The 26,860-nt window shown below is 40.1% G+C and overlaps 1 protein-coding gene across 1 annotated transcript; it reads left to right on the top strand.

Moving 5' to 3' along the window:
- Positions 1-1,458: 1,458 nt before the first annotated feature.
- On the top strand, positions 1,459-19,188 carry C3H4orf19 (chromosome 3 C4orf19 homolog). The gene is made up of 3 exons (XM_049835388.1): positions 1,459-1,490; positions 16,992-17,039; positions 18,161-19,188. Exons 2-3 carry the CDS (start codon positions 17,008-17,010, stop codon positions 19,110-19,112), a joined length of 984 nt encoding a protein of 327 aa, XP_049691345.1. The 5' UTR covers positions 1,459-1,490; positions 16,992-17,007; the 3' UTR covers positions 19,113-19,188.
- The last annotated feature ends 7,672 nt before the right edge of the window (positions 19,189-26,860 follow it).

Genomic DNA, 26,860 nt, shown 5'->3' with positions numbered 1-26,860 from the left:
ACAAGTTAAGTGACTTGCTGTAGGGCAACAGAGCAACGCAATGAATCAAGGGTTCCCAGGTTCTCCTTAGCAGTGAGACACATCAGATATCTGAGCCACCTCAGTTTGCATTTAGTTTTCAGTCATATCTCAGGCTTTTAATAGAAAAATCTTCTAAATATCACCTATGGGTCAAACACTATACATTGCTGTCTTCTTGACTTTGCAGGCCAACAGCAACCATGAAAATACTGATAGAGCCAAGGGTACTTTCAAACTTGAAAGGTAGCAGTAAAATTTTATGAGAACTTTTCAGAGTTCTGAAAAATATAAATGCAAGGAATATGTATGCAAAAAGAGCATAGCAAAACCAGCAGCAACAGCAATAACTGTGAAATTGCCTTGTACTGTCCCTCCCCAGCCCCATTACCTATGGATGCTGAATTGAGGAATGAACTGCCTTGGCTTAGATCCTAGGAGAGTTCTGCTGAAAGGGATCTCAAGGCCAGTAAAAACCTCACTCTCTTAGAAGAAAAGCCTTGCAGGTTTCAAGAATGGTGCAAGCACAACTCTATCTGGATTTGTGGCTTGTAATGTAAGCTGCACTAAGATTTTTCAAGTTATTGTCACTCAAGCTGAGAGATGCCGAGAATGAAAGGACGCGCATGGCCCAAATTCTAAAATCCACAGCAAAATACATTGCCTGTTTCACAGAAATGAGCTCAACTTGGTGATTAATATTCATTACAGGTTTGTGTGCACACACACAGATCCACATGGGCATATGCCCACACTCCACTCACTACAAGAAATACAGAAAATATTAATATTTTTGAAGGAAAAAAGGGATCTGCATTGTTTCATTCTAATTCTATCATCTTATTAATTTATCTGTCTCTCTCTAAATTCTTAATAGAAAACATTTTGCTGAATTTTCAATTTAGCCTGGAGCACACATATCTGAAAGAACAATAGTTTTACCAATACCTAGAATATTACTGGAATTCCAGAGGCATTTCTTAAGTTTCAAAAGTTTGTGAAAATCTGAAGGAGAAAGTTCTGACAAGCATACAGTAAAGGTAAAGTTTTAGCTGATACTATAAATATCCTGGCTCCTAGCAAAGAAAAAAAGAAATCCCATAATAGTGCATATTTGAAAGTTTTCTAATTTTACTGTTGTTTAAAGCGTAAACACTTCACATGAGTCCTAATCCACTGTAACAGGCAAGCTCATGCTCACTTTAAGCAGGTTAGCATTCCAGTTCAGCTCAAGGGGATGAGCATACTAAAGTGATTTGTTTGATCATTGTCTAAATTAAAAATTCACAATGGCACGAAGAGGAGGTTGTTATGTTTCCACATTGTTTGCAGTAGACAGCCTACACCTCAGAGTATCCTTCTTACTTGTGTAGGCACATGAAGAAATCACTTGCAAAGTGTTGTTTTACTGTTACAGGATCAACACGTTTAAACCAAACCTTTCAAGCAGTCGATGGAGTACAATCTGAAAGGTAGGATTATTTTTTTATTCTCGTTATGTAAATCTAAAACTTACTGGCCATCCACTATTGTAACTTCAGCACTCCACAACAGAGAACATCACTGGATTATTTTTCTCTCTGCAGTACTCCACCATATTTTCTAATGATGATGCTCTGACACTACAAGCACTGGTAACAGAACAGGTTCTGAATGGTAACTGAACAGGTTCTGAACTGTATTTCCTTCCAACCCCTAATATTTCTGATGTAACAAATAAAAGCTTGCCAGTTTCCACTCCAAAGTTTAGAAAAAGATACTGTAAAAAATAAATACAAGAATACTAAGTTGACTCATTCTAAGTCAGTTAACACAGGTGAAAAATGGCAGGAGAAAATGTGGAAATGCAGGCAAATGGTATGGGAAGAACAAGCTAAGTCAAGGGGGGAAAGAAAGAGGAGAATCTGAGGAAGGAGAACAAACTGGAAAACATAAGGATTGATTTGGCTGGAGAGGGAGAGCACGCTGACTTCTAACGGTTCCCTTAAAAAAAGCTACAGGTTATTCCATCAAATGGTCAAATGCAATATCCTGACAATTTTAAGAAAGCTCCTTGATCCATTTGTTGTTTGTTTTTTTACAGAAGAGAATCACTGACTCATACTAACTGCTCACGGCTTTATCCAATTTTCTTTGTATTAAGAGAGGCTGATGTTCTGAGCAGTACACCACCACAATACCTGCCACTAGCAATATTTTGGATGATATAAACAAATCAGAAGCATCTGAAATATTCAGGGCAAGAGGATTTTTGGGGACACAAAGCTACAATTGAATACCACAGCTGAGATCACATATCCTACCTGGCCTCAATCCTGCCTAAAGGCATATACCCAAGAAACTCCAATACCTAGTTGAAGCAATCCCCACAGACATTCAAGCCTACTTTCAGAATATTTCTCCCTTAAGTAAAAATGTATGGTATACACTTAAAGGATAAAGGCCTGCTGAACTCCAGCAGTGTCTCTTCATGCCCATTTCCAAAAACTCAGTGGGGGGGCTTGGGAGAAACAAAGCACTGAGCCTATCCACAAAACTGATGTGCAAACGAAAAAGAAGTTTTTAATAAGCTAGAATGCCAAAATTACATGAGTTAATTTGTACCATTTAGTGCACTTATGCTTAACTGTTGTTTTCATAAGTTTTATTATTTTCTTATTTTAACTTACAAGAATCTTACAACATCTAAAACATATGAGGTCTCCACCTTATCTCCTTCCCCATCTTCCTCTACTCACAAAGTGCCTCTCAGATCACCTAAAGATTCAAAGTCTTTCAACAGCATTTTTTAAAGGTTCTGCTATCTATAGCCCCCAAGAAGGCCATAAATTTTTTCTGGGTTTTCACTGCTGCACAGAACTCACCGGCAAATACAAGAGGCAACAGCTTCCAGCAGATGAAGGATCAACGAAGAGCTTGATTTCATAGCAGTGTACAGTATGCTGCTATGCTGCAAGCTAGTGGCAGCTATGTGATAGTGTACATGGCATAATCACATAACATGGCTGGGAACCAGTCTAGCTTGCCAAGTTTTTCTCACAGACTAAATCCTGTGGCAGTAGACTGCAGCCTTCATGCTCACTGTCTGATATTTTCCATTTTCCTAATGTCCCAAGCAGAATTTCTCATTGATTTCAGCATCCATAAAACTGATACAATAAAAATGAAATTATTCCAGGAGGCTACAAAAATAGGCTTTATATATATTCATGTTCTATAAATATAAAAAAGTATATATTCAGTTGAGAAACAATCCACATCTAGAAAATACTTCCATATTTAAGCAGGCTTATAGTCTTCAGCTGATTCTACAAATGGAAGTCTAAGTAAAACTGACTTCTGAGCCAGAAGACAGAAAACAAGTAGCTCCACAGCCAGTTGTGCTGACATACAAAATTCAAGTTAAAGGATTTGTTTGCTTTCCTGTCAGTACTGCAAAGAAAATCAAACTGTGCAGTTTCTGGCTCGTTCAGCCTCAGAGTAATAAATATTCTGAAAGCCAGATTCTGTCCTTATTTGCATTCTCTTCGTCGCCTCTGGTAAGGGTGCAGGAAACTAAGGCCACATCATGGCCAGGAGAGAATTTCTGCTTTGTATTTACATTGCCATGTGGATCCTACATTGCTACAGGAACTTAGGGACCACCATACCACTTCAAACCAGTGACCTGAGTGACAGCAATACACCAATTGTCAGCTCAGTACCTGAGTTTAGTGCTACTTCATGTTTAAGTCACACATAGGTATTGAAATCCCCCAGCTATGCCTCATTAGGCACTCTAATGCATCAGTTTGCTCAGCAGCATCTCACATGTGGTACCTTTGGACATAGCCAAAGGTAAATCTGTCAAGGGCTGGATGCAGCTGCAGACCCTGTCATATTGTTTTCTTCAAATGTACCTTGCTGACCTCAGCATCTGCCCTTCCTCAAATTCAGCTAAAATTTCATTCTGATCTTTCACCAGGGACAGCAACATCTTTCAACTATTGCTGTCTTTACAGACAGCTTTGACCTCTCGGCAACTGTTGAATTTTCTCAGTCCTCAAAATTTACCAGTCTTTAATATATTGATGGATCAAGAAGCATGCTTCTGTCCCCTCTCTCCTCTTTGACACCTAAATTTATTGACTCCTGTAAAGTTAAGTCACTCTTCATTACCTCATCTTTCATCCAAAGGTTGAAATCTCACTTCTTCAGCTAGCCCTCTAGACAGAACTATAAGTATCCATAAGAAAGCTCAAGACCTTTAGTTGTTTTCATTTCCTTAATATTTTAAAGAGAGGTCTGAGACCCCTACTGGGGGAAACAAAAAAATCACCAGATTTTGAACTGTATGTAGTTTTTATGCCAGGAGAAATGGTTCAGCCATTAGGAAAAAAAGAAAGTGTAAAGAACAACAACATACATATAAAAAACCCTCAGTGTTTCCAGTGAAATAGGCAACTAGTCAGAAATCAGTCAATGGAGGAACGCATCCAGATTTTTTTTTAAGTAAACTGAAACGTCTCCACAGTTTTCAGTGTATGATTGTTTCTCAAGTAGGCACACAGAATATGGATGCACCCAGTGCAAAAGTCTTGTGGTCTTCAGGACACTCAGACCAGTCCACTGAACAGGATTTAAATTACAGATTATCACTAAAGCAAGATAGAGCAGTTCAAACTTAGGTTTGATCCTCCAGCTAACACAACAAGCGGAAATACCTAGGACAGGCATTGGGTAACACCTCAAAGTACAGATATTTCTAGCAAGAAGCAGGAAGCAGCCTCTTGTGAAAGTACAGAATAGGAACTATATGAAAAGACAGGGAACAGATGAGTATTTTGGAGTATTTAAATATTTCAGAAATTATTAGGAGCAAATAATAGCTTTTAACAGCTACACTAAAAAGATGTGAACATGGAACAGAATTTCCAAATTATAGCTTTTATTTTTACTGCAACTTCTTTAGAAGCTACCTCATATTCTAAAATAAACATTAAAAAATAGAACTTGGACATTTATGGCATACATCAATCATCATGAACTCTTCTTTCAGCAACCTCATACAATCAACTCAAGTTCTCTGTGTGATGTCTTCCTACTATTCCCTTGAGAAGTCCCTGAGGCATAAGAGAAACGACCCTTTGAAATCCATAACCAGGACTTCAGTAGTTATGTTTCCAAAGCTGGGGAGCAAATGGGACAGTTTTACCAACAGGAAAACTGTTGGACTACCACAGACCTATTCCCTGTTTTAAGACCTTTTAATTTATCTATACATATATGTGTATGACACCTAAGAAGAGGTACATTTATAAATACCTAAGGAGAGGTACACGCATATATAAATAGAAAAACCTAACCCACCACATCATTTCTTTATCACAAAGATTATGGCATAAAAATGACAAGCCGCTTACTCTAGCTGAATCTGAGTTGTCCTGCAAGACTGGACAAATGAGGCAAATGAGTCACATTTTTCTCTTGAAAAGATTTACTGCATCATATATATGACACACATGAAGTCTCCACTGTCCTCAGGGAGGAAAGTCACAAATCAGCTGCCAATGCTCAGTTTCTACCTATACCACTGCTATACCAGTGGGACCCTGATTCTCTGTGGTATAATGCCTAGCTAGCAGAAAAAGAAGTTATCCATACGGACAACCTGTCCTCAGACCCTATTCAAGCTTCCATTTCACTAAGCCCAAGCCAATCTATTGTATATCCCACAGATGTATAACATCCAGTCAGTGTAGAGCCTTTTGAGTCAGGAAAATAGAGCATCTTAAAGTATTTCTTATACCAACTCCTATTTTTAGCGTCCTGGTGACGCTTCAGGGAATTTTAAGTGCCCAAGCCCAAAACTGAAATCCACAGCACTCTCTGGAAGTCCACAGACACTGCATTTCCACCCAGGTGTCTAGCTGACTAAAGCTCTTTTGATGGACATACCAGAGCTCTCACCATCTTGCCAGGTCTCAGCAAAATATCTCCTGCCAAGTTCATCTGGGAATTGTAAAATAAGCAGACTATTTGTATTAGGAATCAGGAAAGGCTGTCCAGCCAAAGATATAATAGAACAGGGAGTCCAAGTTAAGAGCAAGGATTTATAATCAATATCCACATGCCTCTATGCCCGGAGGGACAAGGCACTTCAGCTGGACACCCAGCCAATTCTGCTGAGAGCTTATGAACCCCTTGCCCCAAGGTGTGACTACACCAGATTTCCTGTGGCCTGAAACCACATGGTGTTGCTGAGTCTCCAAAGCCTGGCAGGTGCATTAAGGCCACATCTCACACAGACTAAGAACACAATGTTCAATCTAAAACACAGCAGCCACAGCAACTCCCAGTCAAAACCACAGAGGAGGCGGTGATTATTCTACATAGTATTGAAAGGGTTAGAGAATGCCCTCATAAATTAGGAGCCCTGGTTCAGTTTGACCCTCAGCCTCAAAGCTATGCCTCACAGCTATCAGTCACATCCTTGATGGCTTGCTGTGAAGAAGGCTGATGAAACCTGCCGCTGGGAAGGGAGCTGTTCCAGGCAAAGTCTAAGCAAAGGATCCTGTGAATTGTAGCCCGGTGGCAGCACTACCTCAGCCCCTGATTCTAGAGCTACTTCTATGTTAAGTGTTTTAAAAAGACATTAGATACAACCAAGGTTTTTCAGACCAAGGGTTGGAACCCAAGAATCTGTTCTCCAAAGTGCAAAGTTGTACAAGATTGCAAAGAGACATGAGATTTCAGATACAGTCCCTCTTTATTACCTAAAAACTGGCTATAACTATTTTGAGGCTCCAGCTGTTTTCCCAAACACAGATCCCCAGTTGGGCCTAGCCTAACAAAGCTACTGAATCAAATACAGTTTCTCTGCTGATTGCTTCTTTCACACATACATGACCATCTGCTTATCATATCCATTTTTTGCCTTGTCACACTTTTAGACCATGCATCCCTTGGGAAGGAGCACATTTCTATGTTTGCCTCTGCACAGTATGGCCCTAAACATGATTCAGGGTTTTAGGCCTCACTAGAGTACAAGCTATTGTATTTTATGGGATTAACAATTTTAGAAGACAGGAAATATAAACTTCAGTAACTTAAAAACCAGACAGTGATGTAAGTTTGGGAAGACCAGATGTAGGGAATAAGCTTGGCTGAAGAGGAAATGAGTGTTTTTATGCTACAAGCTGTATTTGTTTTTCCTTTGAGCAAACTGGCTAATGATTGTGAGAGTTTTACCCTTTGCTCCACTCTTCCTTTTAACCATAAAAAATAAAACAAACATTTTGTATGGTAAATAATGGGGGTAGGGAAATGTTCTGTGACCTAGTGCTGTGAGTGATGAGGAAGTAGTCAGAGAGACTGCATTTCCTTTTAAGTGTCGTATAAATATTTAAAATCAATTGCAAAGAGCATAACAGGGAAAAAGGACATGTTCATATCACCTCCAAGTTGTAGCTCATGTGTCCTCTAGGGTACTCCATTGCAGTAATAAGGGCCTCACAAAAAGGTCCACCTTCCCTGTGAGCTGGCCTTACATTTTCAGAGGTGTTTACAAAAATGCCTACAGCTACCAGAGAGATTAGTCAGTGAATGAAATAGTACAAGAATTACATTAAAATAAAAAACATTGGCAGAGTAGAAATAGGAATCTATGATGAGAATGAAACATGGGACTTCATATACTGACTAATACTGTCAGGAAACCACTAGGGCTAAATGGAAGATCTGCAGGACTTAACATAGCTATGCACATCATTACATTTTTTTTGGAAGATCAGCTTAGGCAATAACCAACAGTTACAACTCAAGACAAAACACCTTTTGTAAAACTGATAGCATCTACTTTTTGTTACCTTCCCCTTTCGCCAGCACACCTGCAAACAACAAGTACAGGTGTGCTCAAGCTGCATTGGCAACACTCAAGCTTCCCTGCCTTGAGACCTGCCCACCACTGCATCTTAGTTTGGTGCAAAACAGCTGCATGAAAAAGCAAGAAGGTGAAGGGGCAAGGCAGGAGCAGAAATACCATCAGGATCTGATAAAACCATAGCTAGATGCCTGGGGAGAGAGCAGCTGTAAACAAGTGAAGCAGTTTCTCATGTTGCATTTGCATCAATGCAGATGCTCCCCATTCCAGCTAAATTATTTACACTGGCATGTAACAACTGGCAGGTATTGCCATTGCCAGCTATACTGGTATAGTTTCTTGGTAGTACAACTACACATATGTAAGATAATTAGCATGTATTTTTCTAATATCAGCAGAATCAGGCTAAATCTGACCTTTTCTCAGCTCTTTGAGTGAGAATATGAATGTAAGCAGGTATTTCCATTACTCTGAGCATCCTGACTGCCAAAGTCGCTTCTCATCAGATTGTTGCTGGACATCACATTGGCAGGATGCTTTTCCCCAGTGTTGAGAAATGGCACAGCACGCACCCACAATTAGAGGACATAATTGACCCCTGTGCAGCAGGCACACCTCTCAGCTAGGAGACTGCACTCTCCCTTGAATGCTGTTATGAATAATCCAAAAATATAATTTTCAGTTTGTACTATTTCATGTACATAGTAATTAGTGTTGACTGCTAATGTTGTGATCCTGGGACAAATAACACAGTGAGTGCAAATTTTTGTCCATTGTTATTATTACAAATTTCCTGGATAAACACTTAATACATGCATGCATTTTCAGATGACACCACATAGATAGAGGTTAAAATCATGAAAACAGTACTCCCACTGGTTATTTGGCGAGTAGGCCATAGTCTGGTGATTAGCTGATGCTGTATTGATGGTTCATCAGGCAAGCATAGTGTTTGTTATTTGGGTGTTTGATATTAAATCATTTTGCTCTCTTATCTCATGAAAAGTGTGGGATTCAGCTAATTAGAAACAATACTGTTTAAGTGTCACTTGGTTTGCTTTTCCCCTTGCTATGACTGCTCACATAGCTTTGTCATTTAAGGATTCTGTTATTCTGCCATGTACTACATTGATGAAGCAAAAACATGTTGTGATATCAGAGCTACTTCCTCCGTAACAAAAGAACTACTCTATATCAGACTACAAAGCATCAAAATTTATGAAGCCATAACTCACCGAGTCCTATAAATTCCCAGATAACAAGCAACACATGCTTCCAAGGTATAAGAAACTCCAGGTTTTGATACCTGCCCTGGTTAAGCCACATTTCTCCCTTGAAAAAAATTACAAGTCTAAATCAGTTTCATGGCTTCATTGGGAAGAATCATAAATTATACCCCTAAGTCCCTACACACAAAATCAACCCCAAACTTCATGCCTTGAATAGCACACAGAATACATCAAATTCTTCCCTCATTGAAACAAACAGCCATTGTATGTACACAGTGCCAGTGTGTAATATCACCCAGAAGTTTGACACTTCAGTCACGAAAACACAAAAAGAATCAGGCCGCTGCCTTAAACAATGTACAATCCATAGGCTCAATTCAGCCTGGCCAGGGAGAAAAAAAGAGAAAGAAACATCTTCAAAAAAATACATAAATATTCTTCTCAACAACTGAAGATAGTGTAAGGATTATTTGCATTCATGCAATGATGACATTTATCTGTGAAAAACAGGGGATCCAATTTGAAAAGGAACAAGCAGAGGGTGGCAATGGGAGTCAAACATCCAAAGCTGACTGCCGTAAGTCAGCACTGTAGTTAGGCTGTGGCTGAAGAAGTTTTATATGAGTCTTTGATGGGTCCCTTTGTGTCAAATTCTCTTATCTTCACAGTTAGCTGTACTAGAGATGCACACAAACCATTCAGTGGGCAAATAAGGCCTCAGTGGAAAAGAAAAATGGCTGGTAGACCTGCGGAGCTCCCCAGCTTTGTTTGTAAAGTAAATGAAAAGATGAAAAGGCTCTTTCTGGCAGACACTCTGACACTCCTTATTCCCAAATATAGAACCTGCCTCCCTCAAAACAGGAGGGTAACCCAAGCTGCACTAGGAAATCCACTTGCACAGTTCCCTTTTCTTGCAGAGCAATGCAGGCAGCAGGGACTGCAGGGTGACTCAAAGTCAATGCGCAGGTCATACTCCATCAGCAGGATGGCACAGACACGTATCTCACTAGGGCTGGACTGCAAGATGGCTGAAGCACAGAAATGACACTTCAGCGCCGCACTTTAAGAAAGTCTGAACAAAGAGACTGAAATCAATTCAGCCACAGAAATACAGACAGACCAGAAGATCCCATGAGGTAGGACCTGCTTCCTATAAGGGAGCAGATTATGGTATTTCCTCAGGTTAGTTCATTTATTTTAGATTATATATGACAATTCAGTTGTTCCCTGAAGCACTTTTAAAATAAATTTCCAGACTAAGATTCAGTCAGGAAAAATGAAAGTAGACAGACTTCAGTCCAGCTTTAAGTGGATTCAATGCAGAATTAGGCACAGCCTTGTTACAAATTGTTGCCTCCGTAACAAATGCACTAAGACAAGAGTTGCCAAAGACTCTAGAGACTTGATGAAAAAGATCAGGCATTCTATGCCACTTTAATTTTCAGGTTTTTTGGTTCTCACCTATATGCTAAATGTGACTGTTCCAGCCAAATTGAGCTGTAACTTTCAGGTTCAGGAGTAGAACTGATCTGGAGTTATGTAGGAAAGTAATTTGTTTTCAGAAGACATTTTTCTGTCAGCTCCAAGGGTTTTGTTGGTGGTGTCAGTCTCTGCAGAGCATTATAGAATCATAGAATAGTTCGGGTTGGAAGGGACCTTTAAAGGTCATCTAGTCCAACCCCCCTGCAATGAACAGGGACATCTTCCAATAGATCAGGTTGCTCAGACAATTCTGGGCCCAGGATGGTGGTTTGTTTTTTTTTTTTTCCTCTCTCTCTCTTTGGAGGCCCTTTGGCCTCAGAAAAATGACTAAGGTCAGGAAAATAACACCACGGGATTTTAAGCATTGTCTGTATTTTAAGCAAAGTGAGACAGTTCTTACAGATGATATTCATCCAATACTAGTGATTAGCCTGCACAGTGCATGGCTAACAAAGTTATGTCCCTGCTGTTTCTTCCTTTACAACCTTTTCCGTTATGCTCTCTCTCCCTCTACCACAGGCTGGTAATTTTTTCTACTGTATGTTTACTAGTTTTCTAAATTTCTAAATATAGTTCTTCTCAGCTCTACCATCTGTCCCACAATCTTTCTGTGCCTCTTTTATATAATCTGTCATCCAGGGCAATTGTTCTTCTGCCTCTACCCCTCAGTAAAATATTGCACTTCCCTCCTCCAGCCTAGACACACCTGACCCTTTCTCAGACCTTGGCACATGCTGAGGACAGCCTCTGAAATGTTCTGAGGTGTGAATGCCTACTCAGCACAGAAGGCAAACTGCACCTCCCATTTAGAGAAGCTTGCCAAGTGCTAGAGCTCTCTAAGGTTATTCCCACCCCAAATTCTTTATATTCCCTCTGTACATATTTTTCTGCAAATGCTTTCTCTTCCCACATTTGCTTCTGTGCATGTCTCCTAGCTGGTTAGCACTTGGCTTCTATATGAGACCTCACCAGAAAAAAACAAACAAACAAAAAACCAAACAAAAACCCTAAGTAAATCATGTTTGTGTTAGCAGTGAGACAGCCAGGCTTAATTTTGGTGAGTGAGGGTTTCTGTCCATTGCAGAGACTAGTAGCTCAGGCCGGTAGCCTGAGAATGGAAATGTTTCACTGAGGAGTACAAAGCACAGCAGACTAATGGGGAAGACACTGGTAGGGTCTAGTCTGAAAGGTGCCTCTACTGGAAAAAGTCATCAGAAAGAGGTGCCCATGGCCTCTGGCTGATGCATCATTCAGGCTCAGCAGCCCAGATAATACATACGCAGAAAGATACTCCTTACTTTGTAATCTAGAGGGGGAAAGGATGGAGGATAGAGAAAAGCCAAAAACCAGCAAAACTTCATAAAGCACCAGGGTGTAGGGGAAGAAAAACACAAACAAACAAAAAGACCAACCGGCTTAAAAAGAATGACCCAATCAAAAGTCACAAGCCAAAGTTTATCAGTTTGAGACCTACTAGAAAAGCTGTTTTAATATGCTCTCCCCTCAGCTATCTGTCTCTGCTCCTGGAGGGTTTTTAAAAAATAAATATATATTTAAATAAAAATCATCAAGACAGAAGAAAAAACACACCATGAACAAAAATAAGATCATTCGCCTTCTGTTTCTGTGTAAACTTCCAAGAATATTGAGAAACGTTGTCAAACCATTTTTATTTCTCCAAAATATTTCTCCTTCCATTTTCATGACATTATCTTTCATTTGCCTTTTGTTTATTCATAACACAGCTACAGTTTAAATAGACAATAGAAGCTATGTTATTACCTAATTTAAAATCAGATATGTTTTTTCTCTCAAATCTGATAAACCAAAGCAGACTTCTCTTAAAGCACATGGCAGCTTGAAATGCAAGGTTACGTTTTTGGAGTCAGACACTACTTTTGTTATCCTCAGCAAGGTCTCACAATTTAAGAAAAGTCCCATTTCATTCTCTTAGCAGCTGCCACCACGAAAGTATTTAACAGCCTCCCCTTTTTTACCTTTTTCAGCATTTGTTTTACTGAGGGGATTGGCATTCTGCTCTTCTCAAATTAAGTCTAATTACTATCTCCTTCCATAGTAAGATTTTTTTCCAACTGATTTTAAAACAGTTGCTCTTCTGTATCAATTTCCTTTGAAGGAAGTCACTCTTTGATAACATCCAGTCTTCCTAGTCTCTCTGTGAACACTTGTTTAATACATTGCAAGGACATTATATCTAGACTATGTTTTGCATGGTCAGCTAAAGGTCTGCTGGTGTGTCTGGGGGAAATACACAAAGAGTTGGGCCTCTTCCATCTCTTTCACTGCAGTAAAGTATCCTAACTTTAACTGAAGCAAGCACCGACAAGTGCATATGCAAACCACAAGGCTATCCTACTCTCTCATGCTGCAAGTATCTGATTATTTTGTAGAAACTGGTACAAGGTCAACCTCAGAGACACACTTTAGAAGATTCAGCAGCTACTCAAAGCTGGAAAGTGAAAGTTCAAAATTTAGCAGAGTAAAAAAATTTAATTCTAGGCCGCCTTCATTCCTCTCACCTGAACAGCTCCATCTCCTTCCTGTAAATGCCCCAAGTGTTCCAGTGCACGTGTTAAAAAAAAACAAAACAAAACTGTACTTCACATTTTAGTAGAGCTTTAATGCCAGGTGATGTGTTAGTGTTCACGATTAAGTGACTGCATAATAACCAGTGACAGAAATTTACAGGTCTTCAGGAATTTCATGATTGAGAAAGAATGATGTCTAAGATTAATGGCAGTTTGATCTGAATTCTGAGAATCTAAATGTTAAGGCCAAGCATTTTACTGCCACTTCAGACCGGCAGCCTTTTTTTTGGGGGGGAGGGGGGGGGAAGGGGGGGGGGGGAGGTGGGAAAGGGGGATGGGACACACTCACCCCCCAAAGCATTATGCAAGCAAGCATTCTGCATCATGTCATGATCATCTAAAATTATCTAACCAATTTAGCAACACAGACTATCTAACAGAATAAAAGTCTTATAAAAAGCCAAAAAAATGTTGAACATAAAAGGATGCAATGTTTCTAAACTCGGTATCAGATAAGGTATCAGTACCCATTGCTTGAGCTCTCTAACCACTTCTTGTTGCAAGTCTGTATGTAGCATGTGCTTGACTCAAACGGCTCCAGAGAGGAGCTTATTAATACTGCTTATCTGTTAATGAAACTATGAACATCACAATACATGAGCCTTTAGAGCAAAGTACCTAAAACAACGTAAGTAGGATTAAAGCATGCCTTTTCATGTTATAAAAGCAATTTGTTCCCCAGAATTATTTTCCAACTTGACTTGAAAGATTATTATAAATATGGAAGAAAAGGGCAAGAGAAAAAAAAAACAACAAACCAGTGTTCATACAGTGACATTGTAAAACCATATTCCTATTTCAGGGATATGAAATAATTTATAAGATAATACAACAAAGTATTTTCCATATGTAATAGTTTATTCATGCCAAAGAACTAATCAGTAGAAAAGCTTAACACAGTAGCTGTAGAGATAATTCAAACAGTAACTAAACAACACAAACAGGAAAGTGCTTCCTACTAGAACAGCAATTTCCATTTATAATAGCCTTCTGTGATGATCACAAGCTTCTTTACAACAGAATAAAGGACAGCAATTAGCACTTCCCAACAGTTAAAACCTACGAGCAAGATTTTGTGCTTTAAAAAAAAAACACAAAAAGTTATAAATAAAAGCACTAAGTAGGAAATTTGTCAGATAAAAGTTTAAACAGAAGCAGCCTGACCTGAAGTGCCCACACCCAGCTACAAGCAGTATCTGTTCTCAGAACTGGTCAACATAAAAACTGGGACTGGTTTCACCAAACTGATAAACTTTAAAGTGAAGCCAAAGGCTGTGTGGGCATTTCAGTGGGCTCACATGGCAACTGACAGTAATTGAAGTTATCATGATTTAGCAGAGCTGAAATAATATTTGCATACTCTTAGCCCATGGCAAGCATGAGGGATGATAAGAGTCTGTACAGAAAGAGGCTTAACATAAGCCAAGTTACATTGCCTTTCCCATGAACAGAGATCACATGGTGACTTATCTAACGCATGGTAACCTGCCAACCACTGAGACTTGAAGGTTGAGTCTATCAACAGCTGGACAACTTTATGGAGTTTTTGTTCTTTCAGGTTATAAGCAGGTTTAAGCTAAAACTAAAGATGTCAGTCAAACCAAAACAAGTGCCCACATAGGGCATAGCTCAACTGAATTAGCTTCAAATCAATCTTAATCTAAAGAAGAGCTACAGCTAACTAAGCTTTTAAGATGATCAAAGCAAATTGTATTAAGAATGCCTCTTTGGCTGGAAAAGATGGCTACACCAGCCAGCTCAAATAAATCCCATATCTAGTCAAACCTCTCCAACCACCTTTGTACTGCAGAGCAGCTGCACATAAGGAGGGTCAGTACACATGACCACCTCACCAGTTATCGCACCCTCTTCAGATGAAAAACCCTGTATCAGAATTCCTGCTGTGACGTTGTCGAGGGGTGGGGGATGACACCACACAGCACAAGATCAGCAGAGATGTGGAAGAGAGAGTGCATTTAAAGAAGAGAGAGAAGCAGCACCAAGACAGAGGAAGGAAAGCAGCTGGCTTACAAGCCATCCCAACAGGCATTGAGCTACAGCAAGCTGGCTACTCCCGAACGAAGTTCCTCTTCCGGAATAGTTCACATGCAGACAAAGACAAAAAGCATAGGAAGGAGCAGCTATACCCTAGGTAAAACCAGCTGCTGAATGATTGTAGGACCGTAGAGACTCGAGGAATGAGGGGCTAGTCATCAGGCATTTTGTTCAGTGCTCACACCAGAGGAAGTCAGATTTTAGAGGAAAAAAGGTGAGACAATAAGCCCATACAACAGAGGTTTGATTGTAATTTCTGCTAGCATAATCACTGGTGTGCAGTTCAGGCCATGCCTGGTAAGAATAAATCAATACTACCTTCCTTTGGTGTTCTGTGAATAAATCACTCTAGAAAATACCCTAACCTTGCATCATCTATTTCTTTTTATGGGAACTGAGCTGCTGTCCTTAGGCAATGGCAAAAGTATGTGAGGTTGTAGAACATCAAGAGAAAAAGCAGGAGCATGAATAACAATGGACAAAACATTATCAACTTGTCCTGACTTGATTAACTTGAAATAAGATAGCCCCAATCTATAAAGAATAATGTTTTTTCTAAGATTTTGGGATGTTCAAATCTGTATCTTCACTTTAGATTCAGAACATAAAAGCTCTCAAGGGTTGAAATTAGCAAATTATTTCTTCCCATAATAAAAGACTTTGGCATATGAACCATGTAATATATAGCTCTTAGCATCTCACTGGGTCAGGCAATGACACACATACACAAAAAGCTTGCAATATACAGAGACATAGCAAAACACAAACACTCTGCTAGTTCTAGTTCAAGTCTGAAGAATTTACCATAGTGAAATGCAGGTGCAACACACTGCATATAGCAAAGTGCCAATCCTGGCAATATGTCTGTGTCTAACTAAGCGACAGTTCCACAAAAATGTCACCTCAGTGCTCTGTAGCTGTCACAGAGCCAAGTGAGTGAGGACAGGAGTTATTAGGAAAAAATAAATCTGTGGTTCCCCACACCTTGAGAACTCTGCATTTGTGGTTCCCACACCTCATCAAAGGAGGATGTTGAAATGCAAAAGACCCAGAGAACCACCACAAGAACAATCTATAGGCATGAAACACTGTCAGTATGGTTAACATTTAAAAAGATGAGGATTCTTCAGACTGCATATCAAAACTGAAGGGGCAGTACAGGACCTGTACTATAGTGACAATATAGGACATGATGCTCACCAACTGTTCTAATACAAGAACTAGAAAGCATCAAATACTGCTTAGGTTCAAGTCAAACAAAAGCAGGTGCTTCTTTACACAGGCAAGGCTGGATTGCAAAACTCCCAAGTAAAGGATGCTGTAGGTGCTAGCACTTTACTGGAGTTCAGAAAACAAGGGGATAAAATCATGGAGGAGGGGTCCATCAATAGCTACCACATTAAAACAAAAAACCAAAACCACAACCAAACACTGCTTAGGAGTCTCCAAGTCATAAAATTGCTTAGGAAAATATTCTGGGAGAACACCACTATCTGCTTAAGAACTGTTAAATTCTTCCCCAGATTTTTCCCCAACTACAGGCCACTATCAATACAAGATAGCAGCCTAAGATGACCTTGAACTGTACTGTAACCTTTCTTGTGTAGGCATCTTTCTTTTTAGCTAATAAAACCCTTCTAAACATGAGCATAATTTTCAATGCAATTGCCCATCCATTAATTTCATAATGCTTCACTCAATTCCCCTCTCCCATGCCTTCCCTCTCTCTCTTTTCAGATTAAAGAAAATCCAGATGGGGTGCAGGTGCTGCAAAATGATACAAAGGTACAACAGAACAAGAGTTGCTTAGAGTGAATAAAAGGAATGCATTAAAACATGTGTCTGTGCTCCCCTACACCTGTTGCTTAAATTAAGCCTATTTACAAGGTTGGACTTTTCCTGAAGTTTACAGTATCTTTAAAGTCATGCCAGAGCATAGGCATACTGATTTCCTGTGAATGTCCTTTTGTTTTACTGTAATTGAACTCCAATTCTGTAATTCCTATCCCACAGAAAAATTGTGTGGCACTGAAAATTCATCTTTAGCAAAGCTTTTTCTCATTTAGGTATCATGCATGACCTTCCCTCAATTCTGTAGAATGAGGAACACAGATTTTGTCAGATCCTCCCTCTCTCCTAAGCAATGAAAATGAACTACAGATCCTTGCTTCCATCACAGCTTTTAAATGTAGCTAGTTGTGGGAACAATTCCCACATTAAAAGTCACCCTGGAGAGGAAGACTAGCTAGTTTTAGAAAGACAACACTTCAGCCCCACTTGATGGTTACTCCTTCCCTTGGCCACATCTCTAGAACAGGTAAGGAAGTGGAAAAGAAAGCAGGTACTATGAGAGAAAGAGTGGAGATAAAGAAAAGAGAGGCTCTGGAAGAAGTCAGTCAAGGAAAATATGGAGTAAGAAGAAAAAAATTAATTAAGAGAGGAAAAAGGAGGGGACAAAAATAAAAAAGGGACAAAAGTTTAAAAATTATGAAAAGACTTGAAAGAAAGAACACCAGGGGAAAAGAGAGGGAGATACTTTATCAGCTACATGAGGACATATTAATTAACAATACATGTGATGACTACTCATTGGCTAATCAACACCCCAGAAAAAAATAAAAAATAAGGCTGGAAACATGCAACAACCAGCACAAGGTTCTCTGACATCCTCCTTATGCCCCTGGTGAGTCTCTCTACAAGGACTAGTTATGATCAGTCCTGGGACACAGCAGCCTACAGTACAGCACAGCATTTCCATTCAGTTTACCTCTTTCTCAGGACCCCAGGTAAAGTTTAGTGACACCAGTTCCTCAAGATCTCCAGCTTAAAAGTGAAACTTAATCCTTTTTTTCTGATTATATTAACAGCATAATTAACATTTCCTCTACAAAATTTCCTTACTCCAGCTATATTTTTGATCCAGAAGAAGTACAATCACCTGGATGCATTCATGAAGTGAACAGCTATGAAAACAATGAGCAAGGCAGCAATAAATCCAAATTCAAAGAGAACAGTGAAATTCAAGAACATAAAAATGAACTCCAGAAGGATGAGCTAAACAGAACAGAAAACAAAAATCAGGTAAATAGCGCAAAAGAAACTCTCTGGAACCATGGAGGCAGTGATTTTCAAGAGGATGGCCTTATAAAGCGTGTTGCAAAGCTTGATGTTGCAGCCAATGGCGGCAACTCCTGTGCTGGAGTCCACTCCATGCTCAATCCCAACACAAACCCAGTGAAAGAAGACAGTGAACAGGGAACATCCAGCCAGTCAGACACTTCTTCAGCCAGCAATAGAGACTTTCACACCAATTCAAATAGGTCTGGCCAAGAACTTGACCTAGAGACAGGCAGCCAGAGGAAGGCAGCCTGCAATGAGCCAAACAGTATTCAAGATGGGAACTCCCAGTCTGCAGAAGATAGCATCTTTCTCAAAGAAAGTGCAATACTGGAGAAACAAAACAATGCCATACAGCTGCCAGATATTGATTATCCCCAAAATGACAATCAAACCAGGAACTATGTTGAAAAAGATAGCTTTTCAGTCAATTGTACACATTCAGATCAAAACACTGGGCCTTCAGCCATACAGGACCAGGACCCTTGTGTAACCCCACCTTCACCTATGAAGGAAAGCAGTATTGAACCGTTTAAAACTGACTCTGCATGTTTGAGTGAGGACATTACTGGTTGTATCACTGCTGTGGCTGTTACCAAAGTAGCACAGGCACCCACACACCCCAACCATAAAGATATCAATGGAGAAATTGAGGAGGAAGATGCAGAAGTTGCAGCAGCTCTGGCTGCACTGGAAGCTGCAACTGCAGGGGAAGACCTGGAAGATGACGACGAGTACTGATGAAGGTTTCTTTCTAATACACTGGGTAAGATCCAGATTTTGTTTCTGGATCTATATAAACACATGTACAGCACATGTGGACAGCTGTTATGAACAGCATATATAAAAGGAGTTGGGACTAAACCTCTGTCCCTTCAGCTGTTTTATACAGCCTTTTAATTTCTACTGCCTGAGCTACAGAAGTGCTCCCTTGGCTAAAGGTAATACTAACACTCTTCTGTATGGGGCCAACTAGGAGGACAAAGCATCATTTCTTCCACACAGGATATTCTGCTGTATACCCACCTCACCTGGACTCATGCAAATGTTTCCTTTGGTTTTAACCCTCAAGAGGGTCTGCACACACTGCATGTTCAGGTTCAGAAAACTTACATTATTTAAAACAGAACTACAGAAGCCACGGAGTTAGAAACCACAAATTTTTATCATGTTAGCACACAAAAAAAACACCCCAAAAAAAACAAAACAAAAAAAACCAACCCTGACCCAAAGTTCTATGATCTAATGAAGTATGAAATAGAGAAGGCAGCTTGGCCTGCACTTCTGGACCATAACTGCAGTTATGGTTCCACTCCGGATTAAGCCTAAAACTGTGCATGTGCAGCTGGTGATAACCTCATCTCTTCCCTTATACCTCCCCTGGACTTTGTTTGATACCCCAAGTGACCTGCTTCAGTTCATTAAAACAGCAGAAGCCTAGCCAAATCCAAGAAAGTGGGTAACTTTCTGTTGGTTTAATGAGCTGAAGTAGCTCACAAAAGAATTGCACGCCATCAGAGGTGCTGGAGAGGGATCAAAACTCAGTCCTAGCAGTTTGGATAGATTAAAACTGTTGTAAAACTGCAACCTCTCAACTCTGCTAAATTTTCAGGCACACATCACTTGCCTTAACAATACAGGTTGTGTCTCATAAACATTCCCAGCAAGATGTTTTGTTTATATACAAACAGGGACAGCCAATGTGGACACCACCCCACCCCCCCTCCGGCTCTGGTGCAGTCCTTAAACTTAGAGCAGGAAAGGGATCCAGCTTCAAACTTAAACATAAGACTTGAAAATATCAGCTGCATTCCTGGAGCGTTTACCCTTCCTCTGATCTTCAGATTAGCATGTTAACCTTTCTTGGGGGAAAAAAAAGGAGGTAGAGACCAACTTTGTGCTGCCAGTTCATCAAAAGTTGGATCTTAATGGCTGAAACAAAGAGTGCTTGACATTTTATACTGAAGTTTTGTGGTTTCACAGTTTCTGTTATAAACTCTTAATAAATTTATTTTTAACCATATAAAAATAATCTGGTGGCTTTTTATTCTTTATGCATTTTCTGATGATATAAGTTACATAAAACTACTATATGATATATCTGTCATTAGATACATGAAAAGCACCAACTATGTATTTGCCAACAGCATATGCTGAATCCTAGTCTAACCCCTAATATATGTAAGGACCACAATATTAGGAGGTGGGTTTTCAGTAATGTGTAGATATTTAAATGCAGATTTACTCTCTTCCTCCAAATACTGCAAGACCAAATCAAGATTTCAATTTCTCAAAACATTACTGATACCCTAGAATCAATTTAAAAAACCTAAACTCTCAGCTTCAGATGAACTATATTCAGCTACAGATGAAAGTCACTACATTGTAACTTTAAAAAAAAACTTTGTATGTTTTTAAAGTATTGCAGTACTGTTGATTTCTCTACCACTTTCCTACTTTAATAGGCCCTTCTAAGCATTTTCATAAGTGCATACAAGTTTTATGTGCACACGTGTGTATCAAAGATTACTGAATACCGAATGACAGTGAAAGACTACTTGCACATTGCATATTACTATTGTTACAACAGGACATGGCATGTATCTGTTTTTATACCATGAGGGTATCACCTGGCCTGACCATCCCTACCCCCCTCCCAGTCCTCCTCCTGCCATGCTCAGGGCCCAGGACCCCACATCAGCTCCCCAGGGGCATCAGACCCTGCCCCAGCTTCCCACAGCCCTGCCCAGCCCAGCCATGTGCCCCACCAAGCTGGACCCAACTGCAGGCTGACAGCCCAGCCCAGCCCAGCCTCAGCCTGGCCCCACCAGAGATGCCTGATGCGGGGTTGCCCTGGTAGCCCCAGCCTGCCACACTCCCTGGCTGGGGCAGTGGGACAGGCCCTGGCTGCGAGGTCCAGCCCTGCTGTCCCCAGGAGAGCCTCCGCTGCTCCCCACATCCTAGCCTCAGGGAGCCAGCAGCCCCTGGGGCACCATGACATGAACCACGAAAACTTAAGTAAAAAAAAAAATATGTTAAAGGAAGAAATGCAAACACACACCCCAGGAAACTTATCTGATTTTTCAATATCCACTCGATTAGGTTTTTCTAACCTGAACTTCAAGTACAAATCACAGCAAGTTTTCATCTTGCTCCCCAAGAATTAAAATACACCAGAGAAGAGCGCCTGTTCAAACCCAGCCAGTGCCCTGAACGCTCCAAACCAGGCGTCTCTTGTACAGGCAACTGCTCACAATTGTGGGCCACCGGAATTAAATCCTCTGCAAGAGATCAGCTGGGCTGATCACATTTCTTGCAGCCCAAGTTTTCATGGTCTTAAATAGAAGAAAGGCAAAAAAACAGTTTAAAGCAAGTATATTCACTGCATCAGAAATAACCAGTCAATGCTTCTCTTAACCAAAAGAGTCAGACACATGCATACCTCAAATCTGCAAATACCTATGAGGTATTTTAAAATTTTTATTGTTAGATGCAATTTTAGCTTTGTTAACATGGTTTAATCCAATTTCACAACAGAACTTTAAAACAGACTTACTCCCCCACTCCCCACCTCTTCCTCCTTTAGTCAGAGAAAAGCAATATTCCCTTCTACAACTTAATTCAGAGAACAGTATTCTCTCAATGAAGCAAGAAAGACAATGGCTGTCACGATTTTGTTTTTAACCCAATTGTTGAAGTACAGACTCCAAGCAGTCATCTCACAAACACCATGAATAAAACTATGGAGGTTACACCATTCCCTGCTCTGAATCTTGACTGAAATTATTATAGATTAAACAGGACTTAACAGGTTTTTGCTGTACTTCATAATTCAATTACTGCACATTACCAACTGAAAAACATTTTATTCTCTAGTGAAACAGAAAAAAACCCCAAGTCTTTAAGGAAATAGAGCATCCTAATATTATGTCACATTGCAGATGACTTAAGCAGTGCACCAACCCCACAATAAAACCATGTCACATGAAGACTGCAGTTTAATTTGTTTGCTCATTGAGCTCCCTCCTATTTACCCTGAGCTAGAGATTAGCTTGATTTTTATGAGGGTGCAGAAACAGAAAGAAGCAAGGCAACAACCATTCACCTTAACCTCAAGAACAGCCAGATTTTCAGTAACCTGTGATCACACATGCTATACCCTGCTCTTAACACTTGGAGCTGTACCAAGTGATAGCAAGTAACTTACCTAGGCTTAAGCAAAAGGAAAGAAAGGTAAGTGACACAGGCAAGATGACTACAGAGCAAAATGAATATATGAATGAGATTAAAATACTGGTTTTGAGGACAAGCTGTAGGGATCTGGCTAAGAATGAATAACCTAGGTTGTTTCCATCTCATGTCTAAAGGTTGGTACCTAAATAAAGCTTTACTTTCCTTTAGTTCTCATTTGAGAACCTCTTTCAGAAGCAAGATCGTATCAAATGAACTTGGGGACATTCCTCAGATTAGTTTTTGCATAGAATCCAGAAGAAAAGAAAAAAAAAAAAAAGATCCATACCAATTTCCATACTTCCAAAACAAGATGTGTTATATGAAGGGTCTTTGCTGAGGCCAGAAGTGGTACGAGTTTCTCCAGAATCCATCTCCAGAACCGAGGAAATACTACAGATTTTCAACCTTACAAATTTCAGCTTGGTAGATAAAAGCTACACAGGGGTTAATCTAACAAGTATATAGCATACTTTGCCAGAACAATGCCACTGTCTGATTTTGGTTAATTTTTAATCATTAATCTCCTGTTTATGCAGATTTGCATACAAAACTCATCCAGTTAGCATCTGCAAAAAAGAAGTGTACTAAAGATCCAACATTAATCAAAATCAAGACAAATTATCAACAGCCCTACGAAATACTATACATACTCCACCCTGGCCGGGAATTACTTTTCCAGTCATGCATGAGTGTTAATTACCAGCCGACGCGCACCGCTATTGTTTTGACATACGCCACACAGATCCTGTTCTCCCTCATCACTTTGATTAAAAATTTGGCTTCGGGAGAAGGTTACGTTGTTCTCCTTTTAATAACTGCAGCACCTACTTCCAGGCCACCGGCTGCTCTCCTCCTGGGGCACAGGAGAGCTGGCCACTCACTGCCAGGGCGGCACAATGCTGTCGCAGAGAAGCGGTGAGGCACCTCAGATCTCCGATTAAATATGGGCTTTTAAAAATTGTTTGGTTTTTATTTTTGTTACAGACATGCTCCAAAAGGTTTTTGAATGATCAACCATAAAAGCTTCAATAGCTCCCTCTGCTGCCAGCAAATATCTTATTTCAGCTGCTCTATGCAAAACCCCACTCGCACCTGACAGAAAACATCACATTCCTGTCTCTCTCTACATATACGTGTGTGTGTATACACACAGAGGTACGTAGAATCCTTGAAAAATAAGATCTGGGAAACACTATGGGTATTTTAATTTTACACTCTCCTAAGACTGCTGCTGTTGAAGGATAATTACTTTAACTGTGAATCAAAATACTGAACGCCGGTAGTTAAATACTCACTATTTTCATATGATAATTTAAAAAATACTACCTTATTCAATGCAAAAATCACACCATGTTACCTGGGTATCTAGCTGGATCTATAGTGACACCCATGGAGCAATGGCTAATTTTTTAGGACAGTGAAGAGTTTGTCTCAAACTGCTGCTGCCCTTACTATCACTACTGTGTTTTTCAGTCTTCCATCTTCTCAAGTCTTTCACACTCCTGTTGCTGCCTCCTCTCCGTACCTGCCCCTCTGCCATCAGTGCCAGCTAGCTTTGTTAGTTGTTCTGCTGTTGCTGTTTTGCAACAGCATAACGGCTGTTCTGCTGCATGCTGACAGCTATGAAAAGTTTACTGAAGCAAATGCCCTCTATTCCCCGTGACCACCGTTTCAAGACCATCAACACAACCACCCAGTACAAGCACAAGTGCCTCCCGCCTACCACTGCTGCACACTTAACAACTCTGCAGCCCAGAAGAAACAAGACTGGGATGACTAACTGAAAACAGGCAAGGAAACAACAGCTAACAAGGGAAGAAAGGGGGGAATCAGAGGGTTTACAGATATGAAAGCGAGGGGTTACACTGACAGAAAAACACATTTGCCAATATATCCTCCTTTGTACAAGACAGCTCCGCTGCAGCTAAACTTGATGCCATTGCATCTCTACAGCACTAGGGGCTGCACAGATACAATTTAAGAAGAGGCGTTTCAGTTAAGATACAAGAGGCCTACTCCTCAAAGAATTTATTTACACAGACCAAGACAAAGCAAGCCTGACTGCATGTCCAGAAACAGACGGCCAAGCACCACCCACATAAGAGGCTCTGGACTAAGGCCCACCCATGTCACAGGTGACGTGGTATCTCCTTACCTAAACTCACTAGCAAAACATAGCCCCAACCCCCTCATCCAGCCCAGCCACAGAAAATTCAGAGGTCACTCACTCTAACAGCACAGACGGCTTTCAGACCTTGACAGTATGTCTCTTCACAGACTCCCGCCATCTTGATGCTTCCAGCCCTACGGGCCTGGCGTGTCTCCCACCTTCTTTTCTCTGACAGTTAGAGGAACAGACTCCTACTTTCCCAAACTGCTCTGCTTCCTTTTCCTCATGGCTCTCCAGCCTTACATATCCTTTTATTAGTTTTTGCCTCACCAGATCATCTTAACCCGCCAGGAAATACAGCTCTGAGGCTGACTAGCTGCCTTGCAGTTCTGTGCAGGGGTGCTTCAAAAATCAGCTAGCCCTGCCACAGGTAGTGCAGAGGGAAGAAATGGTGCCTCCAAAGAAAGAGGTATAATCAAATTATGGCAAGACTAAACAGACCAGCAGCACCTTATTGCATACCCCTTAAAACTGGAGAGGAAAAAAAAAATTTTAAAAAAAATCAACAAGGATACAGAAAACATGAGAGAAATGGAAATTATATCCAGCATCTGCCAGTACTTCAGCCTAACCGCACACTTCCCTCAAACAAAATTCTGATATACAGGACTTCACAAAACACTGAGAAAAAAATTAAATCTAAATCCACCTTTATCTGGCCAAGTCTTACACATCGTTCATTAATATTAGATAGTGAAGGCTTAACCACTCTTTTCTTGCTTATTCATTAGCAGTAGTATTACGCACTTAGCAGGAAAAAGGAAAGAACAGGCCTGAAGTGCACAGAACCCCAAGTTTAATAGAGACAAATTGATTCGTACTTCCAACTACATCTGGGGCACAGGTGGGAAACTTAATTCCTTAGGAAAGACAGTCTCATGTTCCAACCCAGTAGGCACTTTCAGCATTACCAAACCAGAACAGACTGCATGTCCTCTTCTCATCAAGAGATGAATAATCTCATAAAGAGGCACTTCTTAACCCACATCACTTTGTGTTAGTATGCAATAAGTACAAGCTCAATTAATTTGTAGGGGGAAAAAAAACCAAAACCCAAACATATCTGACATGCTTTTCTCCTGTATTTTCCCATCGTGCTTTCAGTGCCCATCTTCCCGCATCTGTGTCTTTCAGTTTGGCTCTGCTACACAGCAGCCACATCTCTGCAGCAGGCTCAAGCGAGACCCTGCTTCGAGCTGTACACACACACACACTTCAGGAATACTGGAGCCTGGGGTCATTTCTAAAGTGCATAGATACAACATCTATCCACAGACTTCAAGTACACAGAATAACACTTGTGCTTTAGTGTTTTTATTTATTTATTTATTTTAACTAGACCAGCTGGCTGAAATAACACTGTCTTTCCACAAGTGACACACAAACACTTGTGAGTACAGGGATCATATAAGGTGCCAATTTTGTCAAGATTTCTGTACCTGTGATAAACAGGGAGACCGTTCAGAAAGAAAATGGCAATGAGCTACCAAGTACACTACGGCACACTTTTCAACTCAGGTTGTTTATAGATATTCAGAAATAAGAAAAGATAAATGCTTTAATCCTTACCATTTTTCAAAAATAGATTGCACATGTGCTCTGTGCTCTTTAGAAGTAAAATCAGCTTTTATTAGAGGTAGAAGTAGCTCCCTCATCCATTTTGCAACAGCAGCATGAAGTACAAACCTGAATTTTGGCATAGTGCTCTACTAAAAAAAAGTGTCTGTATTGGGGAAAAATAACAGAAGTAAAAGAAAAAAATTCTGCCTGGGAAAAAAATCTTCACATTTCTCTTGAAGACTTCTCTACGTCAGTCCAGTTATAATAGAATTTCTCAAACTTTAATACAGCAATCCTCTTGTATTTCAATATATGCACATATTATCTAATAAAAACTGTATTACACAAAATTACAATCTTCTATCCTTATCTTTTCTGGCATCAAAGTTTGTTGATATGGTTATATTTGCATTCAGTTTTAACTTCAATATAACCAGAAATTGTTACTGAAAGCATTAGAAACTCAACGAAAAGGGAGCAGGGGGAAAACATGCTAAGGGAAGAAGTAATAGTATAATATATTACT

The sequence above is a fragment of the Accipiter gentilis genome, chromosome 3 (assembly GCF_929443795.1).
Source record: "Accipiter gentilis chromosome 3, bAccGen1.1, whole genome shotgun sequence".
Lineage (NCBI taxonomy): Eukaryota > Metazoa > Chordata > Aves > Accipitriformes > Accipitridae > Astur > Astur gentilis.
This window is presented reverse-complemented; position numbering and strand designations above follow the sequence as displayed.

Bases quoted from the DNA above. Each gene is read 5' to 3' on its own strand.
- C3H4orf19 (XM_049835388.1), top strand. From the start codon at position 17,008: ATGGGGTGCAGGTGCTGCAAAATGATACAAAG. The intron at 17,040-18,160 runs GTACAACAGAAC...TCCTTACTCCAG, and splicing joins TGCTGCAAAATGATACAAAG to CTATATTTTTGATCCAGAAG.